The sequence below is a fragment of the Peromyscus californicus genome, unplaced genomic scaffold, assembly GCF_007827085.1.
Source record: "Peromyscus californicus insignis strain IS unplaced genomic scaffold, ASM782708v3 Scaffold_7__1_contigs__length_154581171, whole genome shotgun sequence".
Classification (NCBI taxonomy): domain Eukaryota; kingdom Metazoa; phylum Chordata; class Mammalia; order Rodentia; family Cricetidae; genus Peromyscus; species Peromyscus californicus.
In genome coordinates, this window is record NW_026294595.1 from 85,778,036 (window position 1) to 85,802,650 (window position 24,615).

General features: G+C 35.9%; 1 protein-coding gene across 1 annotated transcript in view; it reads right to left on the reverse strand.

The window, feature by feature from the left end:
• Positions 1-2,782: 2,782 nt before the first annotated feature.
• The window catches only part of LOC128100953 (ankyrin repeat domain-containing protein 7-like), a 32,526-nt gene continuing 10,693 nt past the window's right edge, over positions 2,783-24,615 (reverse strand). The window contains exons 7-9 of the mRNA XM_052723684.1: positions 24,052-24,085; positions 23,018-23,090; positions 2,783-3,064 (exon numbers count right to left, since the gene is read on the reverse strand). Of these exons, the coding sequence (XP_052579644.1) occupies positions 2,783-3,064; positions 23,018-23,090; positions 24,052-24,085 (389 nt within the window). The remainder of the gene's footprint in view (positions 3,065-23,017; positions 23,091-24,051; positions 24,086-24,615) is intronic.

Genomic DNA, 24,615 nt, shown 5'->3' on the forward strand with positions numbered 1-24,615 from the left:
ATGATTGCAGATTTAAGTCAGTGAGTCAGAGAAAATACAAATATACAGTAATTAAGGGATACTAGAATCTCAAGTCTTCATCCATATCAATTGTATTATGTCAGCACAAAATTTGACTTGCACAATTGTTTGCATGTGAGGCACCTGGACATCAAAACCAGATCTTGCCATTTGTTATGCATATACTCTAACACATGAGCCACATCTTCAGCCCTTAAATGTGATATGGGCTGTATCTTTAAAAGGAAGAGGCACAAAAGATCCAAAGTTATTACTAGAGGAAGCTCATGGACCACAAAGAGACTGACTGGAAATTATAAAGGTAATGAAGCTTAAAGGAAGCTACCTAACAGTTGAATATTAAATTACTTGATACAAAAGTTAAAAATCCATGAAGCACAGAAGAGCCAACATTTACTGTGTACTAATACTGGTTTCTAGTTTTTACACTATCCATGTACAAATTGTTTTAAAAAAATGGCAGCATGAATGACTTCTAATGAGATCAAACCCAGATGCCACTGGGAATCCACACTCTAAAAAGGACCATGGATGTAAGAATTCAAAAAATGCTAAGTAAGGCAAGGTGGTGAACCTTAGAGTCCTGGTCTTAAAACATTGTCGTAGTTGGCCTAAATGGGAAGCCAAAATGATGAGTTCACCTCAAAAGGATTTCTGAAAATTCCTTTTAGGATGACAAGAGTTCCAATAGAATTCCAAGGAGATTCAAAGCTCTTAGGAGAAATGTGGTAGCTGTTTGCTCACTTGGGTGAAAGGAGACCAATAGAAATTTGCACAAGCACATACATACATACAAAACACATATATGTATGTAACAATAGCAGTAAAGAAGAAGCTATCAACTTAAAAGAATATCAGACAGGTTTGAGGTTGAGTTGCTGGGAGGGGAGAGAGGAATGAAAACGAGGTGTAAAGTGATGGACTTTTATTTTATTGAAGATTGTGTTAAAATAGAGAGAAAAAAATATTATTGAAAGAGGCGACAAAATGTAGCTAGAAAACAAGATGAAAAAGTGATTCAGTTGCTCAGACACAGGCTGTTTCTTAGATAAAGGAAAAAGTGGGGGATCTAGGGCATAGCAAGAGTCACAAAGAATTATCTCAATATTGAGGGCTAATTTCTCAACGTGACCTCACAGCCTGCATTTAATAAATACTGTACACAGAGGAAAGAGAAGGAGTCCCAATTATGGGACACAGGAAAGAATAAATAACTTAGTACTAGTATCTGAAAAAGAGTTGGAATGAATCCATCATGTCCCACAAAATAAATCAGACCATGCCCTGAGGCTAACTGGGGAGAATCATGAAGCCAATAATAATGCAATATACCAGAAAATCAGGCAATAAAAGTTCAGTTATTAATAAAGATCTTCAACAATAACTTTACATTTAAGTAAGCCAAACACACCAATAAATAAAAGCTAGATTGGGTTATTGCATTAACAAAAGTGCATCCAATGATCTGAGGTCTCCATGAAATACTGGTAAAGGAACTCATGGACAAAGAGTAAAAAGGGTGAAAATCAACCTACCAAGTGGATAGAAACCAAAGAAAGTAGGCATAACTACTCTGATAGCTGATAGTAAACTTCAAACTAAAATTAGGCCACTGCATATCAACAGAGAACAGAAAACAGAAATATTTATTGACATTTTCCTTGGGTATAATCCTCACAGCAACAGCAAGGCTAATTTGGGGTTCCAATTATCAACACAGGAGCACTGAGAAGAAATAGACAGATTAACAACTAATTGTTTTGTTAATTAGGAAGTAGAATTTCATTCTAGAAAGCAGCTTCCTTGAAACTCATTTTTTAAATATTCACATACTACATTTTTTTTTTTTTTTGGTTTTTCGAGACAGGGTTTCTCTGTGTAGCTTTGTGCCTTTCCTGGAACTCACTTGGTAGCCCAGGCTGGCCTCGAACTCACAGAGATCCGCCTGTGCCTCCCGAGTGCTGGGATTAAAGGCATGCGCCACCACTGGCCGGCTCACATACTACATTTTATATGGATTTGGTAATCTAATTCCTTACTGATGGTTATTTTAAGTGTAATGCTATAATCTGATGATGCTTAAATAACTACCCTTGTTTCTTGAACATACATCTACATATGCATTCAAATTCTGTATATTAAATATTCTTCAACTGTGTATAATATGTATCACATACTTGTACATCTTTTCTATTTTGCCAATTATAGACAATATTGTTTTTCAGAATGTGTGTGGTTGTGTTTAAAAGCCATATTTTCCTAATCTAAAGGAACTCATCCTCAAAATGAAATTGTTAGATCAAAACAGTGATACGTTGGAATTGTGTGAATCATTGCTACTATATTATGGCTCAAAATTGACATACATACTGGTTTCCAAGTTCGTTTTGCCTCACATTTGACAACCTTAGTTATTATCTTTTAAACAAAATGCATCAATATTAATGGGACACAATGGTACTTAATTTTGTTATTTTTTTTTTTTTAGGTTTTTTGTTTGTTTGATGTCTTCCCATTCAAGATTATCCCTAGTAAAACCAAGTTAGGCATGAAAATTATCAAGAAGCAGAATTCATTCAACGGGCAGAAACAATACCTAGTTTTAAATCTTTCTAGTCTTACCCATCATGTTCTTCTGCCTCCTCAACATGAGGTTGCTGCTTTCTTGCTTCCACATACTTTCCTTGTAGAATCAATCTACTTTTTGTAGCAGCAGCAGCAGCAGCAGGTACAGCAAAGGGAGCATCAGGAGGATCCAGGGCTACAGCAGAATACCTGGAGGAACAGCAATGGCAGCATCTAGAGCAGCAGCTGCAGCTGCAGCAGCAGCAACAGGAACAGCAGAACTGTCCGGTGCAGCACCAGGAGCAACAGCAATGATAGCTGCAGCAACATCAGCAGGGGCAGCAGTGGCTGCAGCAGTGGTTGCAGCCACAACAGAAGCCTCAGAGACTTCAGGAGCAGCAGACGATGCTGCACGACTGTAGGGGTGGGTTGCACCTTTTGTTTCATTGTTGGCATGTTTCTTCCTGTTTGCTGCAACCTTTAATGAGAGTTGAATATTAAAGAGAACTGTTTTCATAACAAAGAGCTATTTTCCCCAATAGTCTTTATGAGTTGACTGTTGAAAATACTGAAGAATTTATTTCATAAAATCTTTATGTGCTTAGTTTGTCATTAGAAGTCATGGACAGTTTAGGGAATAATGTTTCATTTATTTCTAAGTAAAAAGATATGTCTTCTTTTATTTTTTAAAATTTTAAATGGGGCACTCCTCATTTTGAGCTTTTTCTTCCATGTATGCTTTGCTAACTCATATTTTCAACTCCTATATAACAGTTATAAAAGAAACACTCTCTTAGTGATATGTAACATTAAAAGCCATCTTTAGAATTGTAACTTTTGGTTCTTCCAAAACAAAGGTGTTGGGGGGTGGGGTGTCTCTATCTGCACTAAGGTATTTTCTCACATAGTCTTTTATGTTCCTCCCTTTTTCACTGGGATTTAGGGTAACCAAAATCTGAAGGGGCCCACAAAAAAATGAAGCCAGGTTTGCTCAAAGCAAGGGACAGAGTGGAACTTCAGAGTTCTAAGTATGATAATTTGAAATAATTGGAAAATGTAAGACAATTTCCAAATTTCATATGGATCCACCATAAAATTTGACAAATGCAAGAAATTTTTATCTCCATGATAGAATCAAAATCCACTTATAAAATTCAGCAAAGTATCCACTTTAATTAAATAGTATAGCTGACAAAGTGGCTTGTTGTCTTTGAAGAAGATGGGGAGCCTTAACATAGTTTTACTTTTAAGACTGCCTCTGGAACCCAAACATTAGGCAGAGCTCAGGGAATCCTGCAGAAGAGGGGGAGAAAGGACTGTAGGAGCCAGAGGGGTCAAGGACACCACAAGAAGACCCACAAGTATCAAGTAACCTGGGCTCATAGGGGCTCACAGAGACTGACCCAACCACCAGGGAGCCTGCACAGGACTCATGTAGGCACACTGCTTATGTTACAGTTATATAGTTTGATCCTCGTGTGGAACTCCTAATAGTGGGAGCAGGGGCTGTCTCTGACTCTGGTGCTGGCTTTGGGGACTCTTTTCCTCATACCAGATCACCTTGCCCAGCCTTAACACATGGGGAGGTGCTTTGTCTTGCTGCAACTTGATATGCCACGTTTTGTCGATATCAATGGGAGACCTGCTACAGAATTTAAAAAAAAAAAACTGTAACATTACTCTTTTAAATGTAAGTATTTACATACCGATGGCTGGTTATTTTGCTTCCATCACACATAATTTGATCATCTTCGAATACCACTGTTCATAATAAATAAATGTACTTAGTTATACCACAAACATTAAAGAAAACAACATAGATTTAATATTAGCCAAAAATTTTTAAATCTGCAATAATAAATACTATTTTTTTCTAAAATCTGCAATAAAAAATACTGTTTTTTTCTATTTTCCCATTTGAGAATTTCAATTCAACCTATTTATCTTTAGCTGAAAACTTTACTTTAGGAGATAATTCCCATTATCTAAAACTTCAATATAACCCTTTGACAGATGCCAAATATTTCTTAGCTTTAAGGCAACAGAATTGGAAGATTTAGTCAAAATTGTATCCACCTTATCTACCTACCTACCTACCTACCTATCTATCTATCTATCCTATCTATCTATCTATCTATGGCCAATATTTTTTAAAAATGTAAAACTAAAGTTAAATGTAAAAAAGCCACACACACCCCCCCACACACACATATGAATTCACCATGTATACCATTCAATACTTCAAAACAGATAATTTAAACAGCCTGCTGAGCACTACAGTCATTTTCCTGATACAACTTTTCATTCATTTGGTCACTTCGGTGCTAACTTTCCTTGCTCCTTAAGGTTCATTTGACTTTGAGAAGGTTTCCTTCACTCTTTCTTTTTCCCTGAATGCTAGGCGTCTCTTTTGAATTAATTAATGCTTTATATGATTTTTTTGGCTTTACCAGCAAAACTTTATTTGCTTTTCAAAATTATTCCTTTTACTCCTGGATCGGTACGTTAAACTTTTGCAATCATCTTAGTTTAAATAGTCACTATTTATTTTTCTCAGTAAATACTGAGGTCCTGGTAAATGCAAGGTGCTTAAGATTATTAAAAGCTATTAGTGAAAGTTTTCAGGCATGATATTCCAAGAAGGAAAGATAGAGCTGAGACTTGTAGAGTGACTTAGGCAGATGGAATAGTGTGAAACATGAGCAGCAACAGAAAAAGAATATTAAGTGAGGTATAACTTGAAAACCCAAGAAAGGACTATTAATCCATGCAAGAGGGAAATAGGAAAGGTGAGAAAAAAGATGTAATTAAATCACTTTAATGAATGGATAATTTATTACATGTGACTTTGAGGTTCTAATCCAGAAGACAGTTTATAATGATGAGTTACAAAACTGTTGATTGAAAACTGATATATATTTTTATATAATGTGTATATTATGTAATGTGATTTGTTGTCACAGACTTCATTCCATGATCTCTTAAAAACACTGAATAAATTGGGTCAAAAATAAAACCAAATGCAGGATGTAGCTAGTTATCAGACTAGTGTTCATTGTACTAGAAAATAATCTGTGTAACACAAATTGCTAAATGGTCTTATTAATAGAAAACCTGGAGACAGATATTCGGGTGAATGCTGAAAGATCAGAGAGACAGAACAAGCCACAGCAAACCTCACCTCACCAACTCCTCCGCTGATCCTGTTTCCTCAGACTGAAAGCATCTGAGTCCTCACCTGAATAGATCTCAGCTGAACTGCTCAAAAGCCTCTAGTTTCTGATCCACATGCTTTATATACCTTTCTGCTTCCTGCCATCACTTCCTGGGATTAAAGTTGTGTGTCCTTCACAAGCAAAGACATGATATTTCAAGTGCTGGGATTAAAGGTGTGTGCCACCATGACTGGCTCTGTTCCTAGTGTGGCCTTGAACTCACAGAGATCCAGATGGATCTCTGTAAAGGCATGTGTGCCGCCACTGTCTGGCCTCTGTGTCTAATCTAGTGGCTGAATCTGTCCTCTGATTCCTAGATAAATTTATTAGGGTATACTATGCTGTACACAATATATTGGGGTGAACAATATATCACCACAACCATTTTGGACTAGTAAAAAATATTGCTTTTCCTGATTAAAAAATAAAAACAAAACAATGTGTTCAATAACTTACTGATGACATAAGAGTCTTAGCTTCTCCTGAATTAAGATCTGTGAATCTTGGACTTAGTCCCATTGATGAATGAGGACTATGCCTGGGTTGCAGATCCATGATGTTATTCTGGCAAAGTAAATATCAATAGTGAATTCCATGAATTTTTTCCAAGGAGTTTATCATAGGAGATTTCCTATTTTAAAGAAATATTATTGAAACCAAAAGAAACATGTTTTCCAAACTTAGAAAAACATAGACATACAAAATGTTACAAGACACAAATTTTAAAAAGCTATAGAATAATTTGATGATAAGTACTTCATTGTTCATCTCTTCCATGTCCTCCTCAGTTAAAAATTTTCAAAGTAAGGAAGTGTACAGGATGAAAACTTAAAGACGAATCTGAGAGGAAGATTAGTTAGGAACTACTGTCTATGCTAAGAAAGTTCTAAGTTTCTATCCAGCTGAATATTTTTAAAATTAATTTTAATTAAGACTAATCAATGTAAAGGCATATACATAAGAAAAATTCATTGAGCCTATGATAAATTATTTTACAAAGAAAATATCTAAGTAGCAACTCAAATTTAAAATTGACTTACAGATAGTTGAGTATTTTTATTGTTCTCAAGATTGTTTTTACTTTTCACTGATTTCTTTTGTAATTCGGCCTCTGTTGATTGTTTATGAATTTGAAAAAAAAGCAGAAAACAAAATGAAGAATAGCATTGGAAAGAAGTCTTTATATCCAAAAGTAAAGCTTAAAATTTATTTTTATGGAAAAGAATGTGTCTTTCTAACTTTAGCGCTCAGTTGAGCTTAACCTTCTACTGCACATATACAGATGTAGAAAATATGATTAGCAAGTACATCAGTGATTTGGATCACAAAAGATTCCATATTCAAAATATGAAGATATATTAGGTGTTCATTCCATATTACCTCCCATTTAGAGTATTGCATACAAAAACTTAAAAAAGACATAAATTCAATTATATGCTAATATCCCTAAATAAAGACAGAATTCCATTTAGAACTAAACTAGTAAATTAATGTTGGATTTCTCTGGGGGAAAGGTTACTGGAGTTTGGAAATATGGTCAATTATCATATTACTTGTGCTGTAGCTAAGCTGTGTCATAAGTATACATAATATTCATGTAAAAATAAGACCAAGTATTTGACTAAATGATTCCAAGGTTATGATTCCACTAAACATAATTAATTAAATTCGAGAATAAAGTTTAAAATTCTTAGAAGTGAATGAATATTAAGGCACATCATAAAAAATCTATAAGACACAATGGCTATCCTAGGAGGACATGCAAATATTCAAGGGATCTGAACTTAATAAATTAGTGATGGGATCCAGAAGCCTAGGGAAAATGATATCAAGCAACACTCAAAAAGGAAAATGAGAAGACATAATCAAAATATGGTTTGAAATTAACAAAACAGAAATTAAAAAATACAAAAGAATTAGTTGGTTCTTTTGAAAAGAAAAACCAGATTGACAAACTTTAACCCTAATTAAACAAAGTAAAGAGAGATGATTCAAATTTAATAAAAATAGAAACAAAAAGGTAAACATTACATCAGACATCTAGAAAATTCAGATAATTACAGCATACTTTAAAATCTACCAAACTGGAAAAACCTAAAATAAACAGATGAATATATGTGGCCTACTAAAGCTAAATAAAGATGAAATTAACAGCTCAAATAGACTAATAATATGAAATGAGATAAAAACATTAATTTAAAATCCCTCAATAAGAAGTCCAGAACCATATGGTCTCAGCAAATAATTCTATCAGAACTTCAATGAAAATAATACCCGATACTCCTCAAATCACTCCACAAAATAGAAAATGAAAAAATATTTTCAAATTCTTTTTATGAAGCCCCTATTATACCCTGATATCAAAACTAGGAGAAGAGCCACACCTGCCCCCCCCCCAAATACAGGCCAATATCAAAATATCTTTATTTACACATGATTCGATTCTATACATAAAACCCAAAAGACTTCACTAGAAACCTCCTACAACAGATAAATAAATCCATTACATTATCAAAATACAAAATTAACATAAAAAAATCAGTAGCCTTTCGACACAATGCAAGCATACCAAGAAATAAGTAAGCAAAACAATTCCATTCACAACTACCTCAAAGAAAATAAAATGTCTTATAATATACTGAAGTGAAAAACTGGCACAATAAAAACTCCAAGACAGTGAAAAAGGAAACTGAAGAGTATGGTGATATTTTATTTGTATTAAAATGTTATTTGTATGTTAATAAATAAAGTTGCCCGGGGGTCAGAGCTATTAGCAAGCCATAGGAAAGCAGGGCAGTGGTAGCGTACGCTTGTAATTCCAGCACTTAGTAGGCAGAGCTGGGTAAGTCTCTGTGTGTTCAGGGATACAGCCATTATTGGATACACATGCCTTTAATCTTAATACCAATCATGGAAAACCTGGAGGCCTATACAGACAGGCTGTGAGGAGGCGGTCATGTGGTTGGGTTTACAACCAATGAGAAGGCAGGACAGGAACTCTATATAAAGACTTTAACAGAGGGGTAGCTCTGGTTCGGAGAGGTAGGACCACTGCAGGAGGAAGGGTAAGGTTTTGGCTCTTGGCTCTGACCTCTTGGCTTTCTTCTTTGCATTGGTTCTGTGTTTATTGTTTGATGGGAAGGTTGGATACATCTACATTTGGCGCCCAACGTGACAAGAATTCATTAAAAACCGATTGGCTTGGCTTGGCGGCAGGTCCGGTTTCCAGCCTGGGCAGCCCGGCTGCCTAGCTTGGGCCCAGGCCTGACTGACCCGCAGCTGAAACTGCTACAAACAACTCAGACCTGCCCCGCTGAACAGGGCCCCTGCCTGTAAAGCCAAGGCTTGACTCGGCTCAAGCGGCTACACTTTCTCTTTCTCTCTCTCTCTCTCTCTCTCTCTCTCTCTCTCTCTCTCTCTCCCTGGATTCACACCTCGAACACCAGGTGGCTGTGAAATTCCCTGGGATTCTACTGTTCTACCCAGACTTGGTAAGTCAATTAACATATCTATTTAAAAGAGAATTTTTTTCTACATTAAAAAAAAAAAATGGGCTTTATGTGTACATTGGAAGAAAATTGGGCTTTGTTTGAAATTTTAGGCACTCTGACAATGGAACAACTATATGAAAAGATTAATATTGATCGAATTATTCAGTTTATTACTTTTCTTATCCTCATTTTACTATTTAAAAAGATCGTCAACTTAAGTGCCAGGATAACAGTCTTAGAAAAACTTGTTAAACCGGTAAAAATGAATTATAGAGAAATTCAAATTCAGACAGAAGAAATAAATAGTGAAGTTGTTTCAAAATTGGATCGTAAGGTTACAGAAAGAAAGCCAGTTTTCACACAATCACCCTTAATTTATCCAGTAGCCGTACAGCAGCTACCTGATGAAGAGAATGAACAAAATACTTGGGTTCCAGTTGAAATGTTAGACTTACGAAGATTTAAGGAGGCAATAGCATCTTATGGCATGCACTCCCCATATGTAAAGCAAATGTTAAACACCTGGTCAACTTGTAATAGGATTATACCAAAGGACTGGCGGGAATTGGCACAGGCTGTTCTTGAACCCGGACAAAATCTCCAGTGGAAAATGTGGTTCAGTAATGAGGCTAAAAATATAGAAAGACAATGGAGGGATAGCGGAATACAAGTCTGCCAGGATCAGCTTATTGGCGAAGGCCAATATGCTTCAGTACAAACACAATGTTCATATGATGTCCAAACCCTACTTCTATGTAAAACGGCAGCTTTGAATGCATGGGACAGAGTTGAAGAACCAGGAAAAAAAACTGAGTCATTTACAAAGGTTATACAGGGCCCCAAAGAATCTTTCACAGACTTCTTACAAAGATTGACTTCAGCAGTACAAAAAATGGTCCCGAATTCACAGGCTAGTCAGATAATAATTGAATCTTTAGCCTTTGAGAATGCAAATGCAGCGTGCAAAAGAATAATTAGGCCGTTAAAGGCAAGATCTGCACCTTTGGAAGATTGGATTAGAGATACAGTTAATGTAGAGGCTTATGACCATGATGATATGTGGGTAGGAAAAGCAATTTCAAAAGGTTTGAGCAATGTTAGATGTTTTGGATGTGGAAAGCAAGGACATTTGAAAAGGGATTGTAAACAGGTCATTCCTAGAAATAATGTTTCTTCAAGGAACACTGGCAACAGAATGCCCCTTCCTTCTGGAGTATGCAGAAGGTGTGGTAAGGGAAAACACTGGACCAACGAATGTAGATCAACAAGGGACAGACAGGGTAACCCTCTGCCTCGAGCTTCGGGAAACTCCCAGAGGGGCCTCAGGCAGGCCCCCACAGTAAATCCAGTTCAAACCTTTCCTGCAGTTGTAGAGGAAACCCCTACTCAAAGCAACTAAATAACCAAATGTCTATTGGAATAAATCATGTTAGTCGAGATGATGAAACAGAGAAAATAGGAAATACAGGAAAAAACATAAAGAAAATTTTTTGGCAAACTTCTATTAATGAACAAAGACCAAAACTAACAATAAAAATAAATGGTGTTTTGTTGTCTGGTCTGGTAGACACAGGTGCTGACATTACCATAATTGCACCAGAATTTTGGCATCCAACTTGGCCTCTTCAGGAGGTAAACATTCAACTCTTAGGAATTGGGACATTATCTAGAGTGAAACAAAGTGTAAGATGGCTTGAATGTATAGGTCCAGAAGGACAGAAAGGAAAATTAAAACCATATATGGCTAACATAGCTATGAACCTGTGGGGTCGAGACTTGTTACAACAGTGGAATACTCAGATTAATATCCCTCCAATCTCAGAAACAAATCATAAATTAGTACATGTTTCTGAGAGAAATATTAAAAGATATTATTCTAATGAGTGCTCACCAGCCATCCATGTCATACAAGAACAGGGCACAACAACTGATAATCTTCCAAAAACATTAACAGCTCTACCTTTAAAATGGTCAACAGACAAGCCTGTATGGGTTCAGCAATGGCCTTTAACAACAGAGAAACTCCAGGCTTTACAAGAGCTGGTGGAAGAACAGTTAAATGCTCATCATATTGAAGAATCAACCAGCCCTTGGAATTCTCCTGTATTTGTTATAAAAAAAAAAATCTGGTAAATGGAGAATGGTAACAGACCTTAGAGCAATTAACAAAGTAATTCAGCCAATGGGCTCTTTACAATCTGGAATTCCTTTACCTACTCTGTTACCAAAAGGCTGGCCTCTCATAGTTATTGATTTAAAAGACTGTTTCTTTTCAATACCCTTACAAGAAAAAGACAGAGAAAGATTTGCTTTCACAGTGCCTACTTATAATAATTCTCAACCGGTTAAAAGATTTCAATGGAGGGTTCTCCCACAGGGAATGTTGAATAGCCCAACTTTGTGCCAATATTTTGTAAAACAGCCATTAGAAGTGGTACGTAAAAAATTTCCTAAATCTATAATTTATCATTATATGGATGACATTTTATTAGCTGATTCAAATGCAGATACTTTAGAAAGAATGTTTGAAAAAGTAAAGAAAATTTTGCCTTGCTGGGGATTACAAATTGCTTTAGAAAAGGTACAAAGAGGAGATTCTATTAATTATTTAGGATATAAAATAGAACTTCAAAAAATTAGACCTCAAAAAGTGCAAATTAGGAGAGATCGACTACAGACTCTTAATGACTTTCAAAGATTATTTGGAGACATTTCTCATCTAAGAACTATTGTTGGGGTAAAAAATGATGAACTGAATAATTTGTTTAAAACCTTAGAAGGTGATAAGGACTTAAATAGTCCAAGAGAATTATCACCTGAAGCTGAGAAAGAATTGGCCTTGGTAGAAAAGAAAGTACATGAAGGGCACGTAGATCGTATTGATCCAAAGCTGGATTGCATTTTGGTTATTTTACCTTCTAGGCATTCCCCAACAGGAATATTAATGCAAAGGGAAGATATTATATTGGAATGGATATTTTTACCAAATAAACCAAATAAAAAATTAAAAACTTATGTGGAAAAAATCTCTGACTTGATTTGGAAAGGAAAATTGAGACTTCGTCAATTAGCAGGAATAGACCCAGCAGAAATTGTCGTACCTTTAACTAAGGAGGACATTGAAAAATTATGGATAGAAAATGAAGCTTGGCAAAAAGCTTGTAGTAATTTTTTGGGAGAAATTAACAGCAAATATCCCAAAAGCAATAGAATTGATCTTATAAAGAGAGCTGATTGGATCTTGCCTCAAATTGTGAGGAAAAAACCCATATCTGGAGTTCGCACATTTTATACAGATGCCAACAAACAAGGAAAGGCAGGTTACAAATCAGAAAATTTAAGTAAAGTGGTTCAAAGTCCTTATAATTCAGTTCAAAAATCAGAATTGTATGCTATTCTGTTGGTATTAATGGATTTTTCAGAACCTCTCAATATAGTAACTGACTCTCAGTATGCTGAAAGAGTAGTATTACATATTGAGACTGCAGAATTTATCCACGATGCTTCAGAATTAACTTCATTATTTATTCAATTACAAGATACAATCAGAAAACGGAGTCATCCTTTATATATAACTCACATCCGATCCCATACTGGTCTGCCAGGCCCTCTAGCACAAGGCAATGATGAGATTGATAAATTATTGATAGGAAATGTGCTGGAGGCCTCAGAATTTCATAAAAAACATCATGTAAATAGTAAAGGTTTAAAAAAGGATTTTTCCATAACCTGGCAACAAGCCAAAGAAATAGTAAAGAAATGTCCTACTTGTTCCTTCTACAATCAAACACCATTACCAGCAGGATGTAACCCAAAGGGTACTCAGAGGAATGAAATCTGGCAGATGGACGTGTTTCACTTTGCAGAATTTGGAAAACTGAAATATGTACACCACACTATCGATACTTATTCAGGATTTCAATGGGCAACTGCTTTGAGTTCTGAAAAAGCTGATTCTGTAATCACTCATTTGCTAGAAGTTATGGCCATTATGGGTATACCTGCACAAATCAAAACTGATAATGCTCCATCATATGTCTCTGTTAAAATGAAACAGTTTTTTGCTTATTATAATATAAACCATGTTACAGGTATACCACATAATCCTACAGGTCAAGCAGTTATAGAAAGATCAAACAGAACTCTAAAGGATATGCTAAATAAACAAAAAGGACTAACAAAAACCCCCAGAAATAGACTACATAATGCTCTATTAACTTTGAATTTTCTCAATGCCAATGAGAAAGGAACAACAGCTGCAGAGAGACATTGGATAATAGAAAAAACTACAGAATTAAATCAACCTATATACTTTAAGGATGTGCTGACCTCAGAATGGAAACCAGGGTATGTGTTACATTGGGGACGAGGTTTTGCTTTTATTTCTACAGGAGAAGATAAGCTGTGGGTACCATCAAAATTGATAAAGGTTCGATTTGAACAAGAGAGACCTCTTAATTAGAGGAGGTGATAGTTCATCAACTATCGTAAACATCCAATTTAAACTAACTTACACCAGTAACACATGCCTTTTCATTTAATCAGATAACTTGTCAAAAAGGAACATCCCCAAAAAACCTTGGGGAAAGGTTTTTGTTTTTGTCTTTTAGGAGAATGAAGGTTAACGAATTTGAAGAACACTGGACAAATGAGACAACTGAAGAAAAGGAACAAATCATCTATCCTAAGAAACAGAGTGAAATGGCGTATGGGTATGTTATCTAAAAAAAATTTATGTCTTCCTAAATGTTTGTTTCTGCTTTTCTTTAAAGATTTAACACTATTTAACTTCTAATAGTCCCAGTTCAATTAAAATTTAAAGCTGACTTTGGAGTTGGAGAATGGCTCTCTCCTTCTTTAAACTCAAGCATGTTGTTAAAAGGAAAATGCAAACTCCCTGTATCATGCCAGAGGAAAAGAGCCATCTTCTGCTATGGGACAGGAGAAAAGCCAAATTAATTAAGGGACTATTCTATTACGAATCTCAACTCTTTGATTCTATTCTGATTCTTTAAACTTTTCTTAAAGTATGAATTTTATATCAAAATTTACAAGATCAATATATATAGATATATATACATTTTAAACTTTGTTAAGATATAAATGGTCATATAGAGTACTAACTAATTCTAAAAAGTCGCATATATAGTCTTTGTGTTCGAGTCTCTTATCAGTTTTTTGCAGGAAATCACGGTTAGGCCTAACATCAACTGAAGTCTCCAGGAAGAAGATGGGGCCCCACAACAACAACAATTCCACGTGGACAATAATAACATCACTAAGCTGACAAACATCATCTACAGATCAGCTTTGAACTACAAAGTGCTCAGAGCAATTTTGAGAAGAGCTAGCTGAGATGATCCAGTCTCAAAGACTACTTGAATAAGGATTTGAGATAAACCCTGAATTTTGGCATTATACACAGACTGGATAACGAAGGATATATTTTCCTTTCCTAGAATTTGACAATTAACCTAAAATTTTTCTTTCAGGATAAAGATACCTTCGCCCATACCCAGCAGGAAGCAATTTCAAGAATACGACGCCCACATTCCCAAAGAGGTGGTGTGGGGCGGTTGGTTTTTTTGGTCTTTTAATGGGTTTTGGGTCTGGGATAATTTTCATTGATTAGGGGGGTTGGTTACAAGTTGTTGTCAAGGGTTAGGAAAAAGGCTAAGCAAAGGAGATTAGATTTAAGGTTCTTATTAAAAAAAAAAAGAAAGAAAGAAAAGAAAAATGTAAATACTTTACATTGGATTGGATTGTTTTATATTGTATACAAATTATATATATTGAAATTGATATTGTTAGAAAATGTTATATATATTTTTCTAATTGTACCGTTCATCTAACAATGTAATGCAATTTTCTGATCCTTGAATGTTATTACCAACTATTAGGATATAAAGAAATGAAAGTTAGTAGTTAGATATTATAATAGAACTTGTAGTTATATTAGGTATGTTTTCAAGATTGAGTAGATATATTTTAGATAGACAGGTTATCTTCAAACCCTTCAGAGATCTACAGAATATGGCATTTAAAATGTTTTAATAACTTAGAAAATTTTTCTTTTTTTGTTATGACTATGAGACATGTCGGCTCCTGGCAGTACCAATCTACTTCAGAGAAAATATGGGCATTGAAGAAACTGCATATGGAGTTAACTTTCATTGTGGCAAAAGTTAGCCACTGGACAACAAAGTATCCTCGAATCAACAGGACAAAATGGACAAACAGGACATAAAACAAAGGATTACTGATTCTTGCCAAAACAAGTGTGGTTATGGCTTTATCAAAAGGCATCTTCAGAGGCCAGGACAATATGGCACCATCCCTGAAGTGGCCTTCGCAATTCGAAAAAGGTATAGTGCCCTTTTCTTCGAAGGCAGCTGAACAGGCAGTGGGCCGATGGCCTCTGATGTGCAATGGAACAGCAGCTGAAACAGTTATTCTTGAAGAGTAACTAAGCTCACGCCTCTCAATAGTAGACTGGCATTTGATGGAGGGATATGGAGAAGAATGGGATGCTGAGATGAAGCCATATATACACAGCCAGGAAGAATGGACAGCTGAGTTGGAAAACCATCATCAATTTCCAGAATTTGAAATCCTGAATCATGACATGACACTGGTGGAATTCAGGTGTTTCTGGTACATGGACTACTCTCACTCAATGTGAGGTTGAACTGTTGACCTTGTGTACATCCTGCTTCACAAATGAGTCTGTCGGATATGCTGGGCCTATAGGCTGAAGATGATGCCCCAGCACTTCGGAGAAACCTCAGGTGACTGTCCAGACAGCTGTCTGTTTCTGTCAACTCACAAATTTTTTGGAGGTTGCTTATGTGCACTTCCTGTTTTTATTTTTGTTAGCTAATATTATTTCCTTCTTGGGTCTCTGAGGGAGTTGAAGATTAGTTAGTTATAGTTGAAGGTTAGTTAGTTATAGTTGAAGATTAATTAGGATACATTTTGGACTTACAAAAATAGGATAGATAATGAAATTATTTTCTCTGCATTTGTCAAATACAAATGGACTAGACATTGTTTAGGTATTTATTACTTGTATATATTGTATATAGTTATTGTCCTTTTGTATATAGTTTTTCTTATATTAGTTATAAGCTTTTTCTTTTTTTTCCTTTTTATTAAAATAGAAAAGGGGAAATATGGTGATATTTTATTTGTATTAAAATGTTATTTGTATGTTAATAAATAAAGTTGCCCGGGGGTCAGAGCTATTAGCAAGCCATAGGAAAGCAGGGCAGTGGTAGCGTACGCTTGTAATTCCAGCACTTAGTAGGCAGAGCTGGGTAAGTCTCTGTGTGTTCAGGGATACAGCCATTATTGGATACACATGCCTTTAATCTTAATACCAATCATGGAAAACCTGGAGGCCTATACAGACAGGCTGTGAGGAGGCGGTCATGTGGTTGGGTTTACAACCAATGAGAAGGCAGGACAGGAACTCTATATAAAGACTTTAACAGAGGGGTAGCTCTGGTTCGGAGAGGTAGGACCACTGCAGGAGGAAGGGTAAGGTTTTGGCTCTTGGCTCTGACCTCTTGGCTTTCTTCTTTGCATTGGTTCTGTGTTTATTGTTTGATGGGAAGGTTGGATACATCTACAGAAGAGGATTTCAAAAGATGAAAATTCCTCCCATGCTCAAGATTTGATAAGATTCATATTATGAAAATGGCCATCCTACTTAGAGTATTTTTTGTATTTAATCCAATCCTCATCAGAATTCCAATGCAATTCTTAATTTCTTAATTTCTATACAAAAACACAAGACATCCTGGATAGCCACAGCAATTCTGAACAATAAATGAATGTATAGAGGTATCACCATTCTAGATTGCAAATTATGCTATAGACCTGTAGCAATGAAAACAATGCGGTACTGGTTTAAAAACAAAGTCATTGATCAATAAAGAAGAATTGAAGAACAAGGTATAAGCCCATGCTTCTACATGCATGTTTTTGACAAAGAGCCATTGAAAAGGAGACAGCATCTTCAACAAGGGGTATTGGTCAAATTTCATAGCTCTATTTCAAAGAATGAAAAGAGATTCTTTTGTCTCACTCTTCACAAAACTCAACTTTAAATGGATCACAGACCCCAATATAAGACGTGATACCCTGAATCTGACAGAGGAGAAAGTATGGAATATACTTGAACTCATTTGACACAGGGGAGAACTTTCTGATTAGGACTGTAATAGTACAGGCTCTACCCCAACAATTAGTAAATGGAACCTCAGGAAACTAAAATGCTGATGACATTGTTTATCATCTCTTGCTTCTACCTGATGTTCTCATCTTGGCTTATATATCAGTATCATGAAAGGAGCAACATTATTTGTGACATTAAATTGTGAGTATGTTTGGCTGACATTGGTAATAATCAGAGTAATATTTACTAAATGATTCATGAAATAATATTTATCTATAGTAAAGTAAATCTACCTCTTCATGATGCAGTTTGTCAGACATTAATGACCTTTTGTAACAGTGAGATGGTGATGAAAATTGGAACAAGTTTTCCTTACTTCTCAAGCCAGTGTTGTTACATGAAGACAACTTTTTTCATATTCTTAACACTTGTATCCTTGCTTTCATACTCAGTACAGTAAAATCTTTGTCCTTTTTTCTTTATTTATTCCTTTATTATTATTTTCATATTTATTATTACTCATTCCCTGTACTCATTTCTTCCTTACTTCCCCAGAGACACTGCATATAAGAATGCTGTGAACTGGTAACCATAAGCAAACTCCGTTAGTAACAGTCTCAGTCTCCCCTGTTGTTAAGTTGGTATTAGGTGCCTTCAGTGTCCTTTCATTTCCATTTTTCACTAGTGTCCATTGACAGGGAAGTCCGTTGACTACTAGATGCATCAGTACTCATGTTAGAAACAGATACTCTGCCAAGTAACACTTTCACAGAATATAGTTCCTACCTGCCACTGTTCCTTTTGCTTCGTTTTTGTATCTTTGATCTCCAGCCCCACCTAAGTTACTAGGACATTTAGCAGGAGCATGCTTAGAAGAACTCGGCTAAAATTAATACCAAAAATAAAGCAATTAATGTTTTCTTACTCATTTTAGGATATGTGAATTCCCCGATTTAAAAGAAACTATACATAAAACAAAAAAGAATGTGTCTAAAAACAATTATTTCAATACCCAACCTTATGCATGCTGTCTACACTAAGCTTATCTCTCACCACTGTATAAAACAAAACTGGAAGTTTACAAGACACAAGTCCATAGATTACTTATCAACTGATTACTTGTATACATTTTATAAAAGAAGTTAACCTTATATTGCTTAACTGTTACATTCCACATAGAAAATGAGTATTCATTTTTAAAAATTACTTCTTCTCAAACATCCCAATAAAAAACTATTTTTGGTCACAGAATTTTCTATCTCCTCTCCTCGGCAATCAAAATATAACAATGATTTTGCAAGAAATATGCTTTCTGTCTGTCTGGAATATTTTCTAAATTCACATTTTTAATAAAATAAAATATCTCGATTTTAAAACAATAATTCTAGAGTTTACCAGCAGATGGCTTCTAAACCTAGAAGACAGGAAAGGAGAGGAGAGGAAGAAGTGAGCATAGGTGGTGGAGAAATGGGTTTGCCTACTCTAAAGGGAGGCAGAGCAGGCACTAAGAAGTGAGGTGGCGGCTGTTCTTGCTCCTAGGAAAATGCTGAATTACACTGTTCATCAACAGAGCCAGTAACAAACACAAGTGCTAGTGGGTCTGTGCCTTCTTCCTTTGAGAAAACTGACCACTGTCTGAGTCACTGTGACTCCCAGAGCCACATCCTAGCCCAGTAAAAAGAGTGCCTTCAGAACAGAGACCCACAACTGACTGGACATGTCCGACTGTGTTTACATTTCATCAGTAGCCTTTCTGCCAGTCTCTTAAGTTGGTCGTGGTGGCAGGTCAACCATGAGACTGGACGACTCTCTGTTGAATTACAGTTTCACTGTGCTGTGTCAAACTTTGGCGAGAGATTTATGTCCTTTGGAAGCTTTAGGTTGGAGACACTTGAAGACAACCACAGCCCTGCAGAATGGGCAGGAATAAGACAACTAGAGACCCCACCCAACAAATGGTGCAACCACAGCATGAGCCACAGGTAAGTAGTGGAGAGATGGAGAGAGAAAAGCAGAGAAGCTTGAGCACTATGAAGAGAGGTGGATCTGGAGACTCAGTGAGGGAGAAGAACAACCTGATATGAGTTTCCTCCGAAGTCATCTGAGGCTCTGGTAAAATCTAGGCCTGCAATGGTGCTGGGGGGCATTTCTGAGTCTGTGGCCATTCAGCAAGAGGGGTCTGTGTTAATGTCCATGGCCCAAGTTATCACCAAAGGCCATGTGGTTGTCCTTGGTCTGGAGTGCTGCACGGGACCACATTTATAATGAAGGGCTACACAGTGTTCTCCTCATCCCTCACTCCATGCAGCACTCAGGATTGTGGGCCCTGCATCTCACTTGGGTAGCACAGTAGGGCTGACCCTAGTGGAAGGGGTGTGGGTGATCTGGCCCTGAGGGCATGAAAACTGGAGAGCTGGCCCTGCTTCTTATCTGCCATGCAGTGATGAGAGCAGAAGAGCTGGCTCCACCCTTTGCTGCCTGAGGCATTGTGTGAGCTAGCTTGGGCAGTACTGGAGAGCTCACCCTGCTGGTGAGGATGTGGGAGAGCTGGCAGGATGACCAACTCAGCTACCACCCAGGTCCAGATACAGAGCTAAGAATTTGGCTCCTCCCAATATCCAGTTAATCTGTGATCTGCTGAGCATGTAAAGATCCTAAGCTGCAGGATCTCCATGACACAGGGCAACAACATGATATCAAAGAGTGGTCCCATTGATGATTCAGTATTGAGAGTGTAGCAGAAACCAGAGGCCTCAAACTAGACCAATGATTCATTGCAGTGCACACCTGCAAATAAAAATGTATGGACTAAAGGAGAAAAAAAGAAGATAGAAAAATATAAAGGAAGCCCAGGGAGGAGCTCTAGAGAGGGGGATAGTAGGATGCAGATGTCTAGAAGGGGAAAAAATGGGACAAGCAGATTTTAACTACAGGAGAATGAGAACAATAATACATAGAGAGGAAGGAAAGCTAAATAACACTAAGGATGATTGAAAATCCATACAGAGCATACTATTTTATATTTACATGAAAATATATATGATATATGTATGTGTGCATATATAAATAAGTTAAATGAAGTTACACCACTTTGGAAGATGCTGCATCCCAAAGATCCATAGACTGTCTAACAAAATCTTCAGCTCCAGGCAAGTGAAACATCCCTTTGAGTTGTTGCTCAGTGGATTCTAAGAGACTCCCATAGAAATACAGGCTCTTCAGGTTGAAGCTAAGACTCTATTACTGGAGACATCACACACCTTAGACACAGGACTCATAGAAATCCAGCAGGAACTGGCCTGGAATGCTTTTTCATGAGGGTTGACTTTCATACCCCAAAGGTGCTATGCAGGCCACCAGGAGAGAAAAGCACCAACAGCTCTACCTAGTTGCAGAGCCTGTGATCCACAACAATGACTTGTTTAACAAGATATCTCCAGTGGTGCAATCGTAGTACTTTCTTCTTAGTGGTATCCAATAGCTGTCTAGCTTGACTTAAGGCCTACCCAGTAGAAGGCAACTCATACCTGGTACTGCAAATCTGAGCAGCGTCCTTGGCAGTGGAGGTCACTGAATCTAGAGAAGAACCTACTACTGCCATTTTCCCCAATCATTATAATTTCTGTTTTTTAATACTCACCAATGAGTACAGTTCTCACCCAAGGTAAGTTTCCCTTGTAGCATGTAGAGACTATCAGAGAGTCATAACTAGTAAAAATGAAAATAATTGGTCACTGTTGGGTGCTTGACACTACCTGGTACAGTTACAGTTTCAGTCCTTACTCCTAATGTTCAGGAAACATCATGGAATAGGAGACAGAAAGACTGGAAAGTCAGAGAGTCAGTATACCTACTGCAGATACTGTCTTCTAGACATGAATTAAAAGCTGCACTCATGAAATTTTAAATATGTTTGTCTAAACAGGACTTGCATAGTGAAAATATCAGGAAATACACCAAGGTGAATGGGGGAAATTTCACAAGGTACCATCCCTTGATGAAATCAAAAATCAGTATTCTCCAGGGACAAACCTCCTGACAGGTTACCTGATCTCAAGTGGCCAGCCCGAGATACATGTATATAATCAGTAGATTATATATACATACATATATATATATATATATATGTGTACTAATATATTTATATATGTAAGAATAATAATTAAACAATAAGAGGTCATGAATTTGAAAACAGATAGGGACATATACAGAAGAAGCTGAAGTGGAGAAAAGGCAGAGTGAAATGATATAAATACAATATTCATATATGAAAAATTTTAAAATTAAATTAAAAATATTTAAATTTGCCTGGTGGCGGTTTTGCACACCTTTGATCCCAGCACTCAGGAGGCTGAGACTGGTGAATTGCTATAAATTCAAAGCCAGCTTGGACTACAGAGCAAGTCCAGGATAGCCAAAGTTACAAAGAGAAATCCTGACTCAAAAAAAAAAGAAAATTAGTTTTAAGCTTGGTTTGCAGCATGCCAAATAAAGCAGACCACTTCATCCCTGGAACTGAAGGATGACTTTGGCAATGTAGAAAGTTTGCAACCTCAAATAAAAGTTTTCAATTCAGAAAGATTAAGTTTATGTGACTATATAATTAAGTTTTTATAACTACCAGTATTATTTAAGAAAATGTAGGTTTTCTATCACCCTATAAACAGCATAATAAAATTCTTTTTTCTAATTATGTCATATAAAATGGTACTTCATGATTGAACAAAAAATCATTATGAAAATATCAAGCTATCATTACCCTTCCAGATGGTATTTGAGCTAATCCTTTTCAAATATGGTTCCAATATGTGTAAACTTGTATCCAGTATTCACATCAGGAAGGAGAAATTTGCCTAAAATCTTGATTCATGTTTTTTACAACTTTCAAACCTCTAATAGATGACTGGGAATTAGAGTGTACTAGAAAGCAACTCTGACTGTTGGACTTGGCTTTGCAACTGTGTAGTAGAACGCTTTCTATATGTCAAGGTCTATACCCACAGACATGGAATAACAAAAATAAAGCCTACAGCTATCACAAAAGAACATGAATGCTAAGGTGAATGATTTTGCTAAAAATGACATGAGATATTCATCTTGCTGGAGATATTCTTAAAAGCAGATATCAATCTTCCACAAATAGTTCTGTGTTCTCAAGTAGGAGTCTCTTTTTCATTGTGATTCTGTAATATTATCATATTAGTATGGTTTATAAATCATAGTAAGTGACATTTTATCCAAATATTATTTACCATATTTGAAATCTCCTCTTCTATAGAATTTCTATTTTTAATACAATTCTCTTAAACTGTGTATTTCATTCTTTCCCTATTATCTCAGAATAGTTACCTGATCTTTGTTGTTTATCAAATTAAAGAAGTATTCAATTAGTCACCAGCCACAGGCTTATGAAAACATCTCTTCTCACCAACTGTCTACTGTTGTCCACAGAATGACAACAGGTAGACCACTACAGAAGTTCAATAGTAAACACCATAGAAACACATTTCTGTACAAATGTATTGAGTTCAAAAGCAAAATTTTACCTTGTCATCAAAATCATCATCATCCTCACTTGACTTAGGCAAGGTGGATCCAGAAGTAGGATCATCATGGTGCCTACAGAGGAAATACACAATAAAAATGGATGAGTGCAACTTTAAAAAAACAGTCAAAAGTCTCCATATTAAATTACATTTCATAGTCGTAACTGATGTGAATAGAGTTTGACATCTCATATTATTTAAATAACAACTTCCCATTTCTAGTTTCCTCTTTGCCTCTTCCAATGTATAAAAGTAAATACATTCAGATTTTTTATTCTATGTGATATGTTGGCAGGGCCTTAAGAACTTAACTTTATAAACTGCCTAAACTTAATGAAGGATTCAGAAACTATTCAGTGCCTCAAATAACTCATGCTACTCTCACCTGGAAGAAAGCCTACTTCAGAACCTAAGTTGTTCAACTGAAACATGGAAGCCGTGTTGTTTTGCTATGAGAACTACTATGGAAAAGCAATTATTAATTTCCCTTTGCACTAAAGTAGTAAAAATAATTCTCTGAAACTTCTTAAATATCTTAAAGATAATTTAAGAACTGAGTTGATAGATAGATAGATAGATAGATAGATAGATAGATAGATAGATATAGATGAGCTCAAATATCTGTGTAGTCAATGGGAATGCCTTTAACAAAGAGTGTAGAACAGAGAAGAATGTAAAATATTTTTATCTGAACATATAAATTTGACTTTTGAAACTGATCTGATGTGTATCTAGGTTCCAGGGCTACATGGGCTTCTTTCAATCTATGCTAATGAACAAAAGAATACATGGGAAACCAAGTCAGACTGATAGTTAAATCATGGGAGCACTATTCTGAATGACAGTTGTGTAATTAGAAAATTATGTATTATAATAGGAAAAACATCAAATATTTATTATAGTAGTTATAAGGAGTAACTAATGTTTACCATAAAATATTGGGGTTAAAACAGAGTAGAATACTGAACAAATATTTATTTATCTATACATTCCAAAATTTGGAAACAGGATTTTTAAAACTATATGAATCTTACTTGGCTAATGAATTGTCTTCAGAATTCTTGTATTCTATTTAAGAAAAAGAAACGTGTTTAAGTAGAACAATTTAAAAATTTCTAAAATATCAAAAACATAATGACTAAAAATTTACTAGGAAGCATTCCTTTTACACCATCTCTAAAAAATAGCCCATGGTGGGTGCTAATCATAATGATTATTGAGTAATGAATGCTCTAAAAAATAAATCTACTTCCTGTTTCCTATTTATTAGGCCCAAAGCCAGAAGACTATAACTTACATACATTTGACACCTAAAAGTAAAACGCAATGTCCAATGACATTCATGGTAACTCAATTTTAGAAGACTGACTTAAACAGTATCATAAGCTGACAGTGCCAAATAAACAGCAGAATATATATGCAGTATGACTGAGCTTCCTTAAGATAATATTTCTTATCACAAACTGAAATTTGGACCAAATACTTGATATAATTCTTTGTGAATAAAAAAAAGATAAGCTCAACCTATCAATACTGAACTTTGCAGTATGGCAGAAATGGAGGTAGGCCAAAACCAAAGGGATTTGCAAAGACTTTTC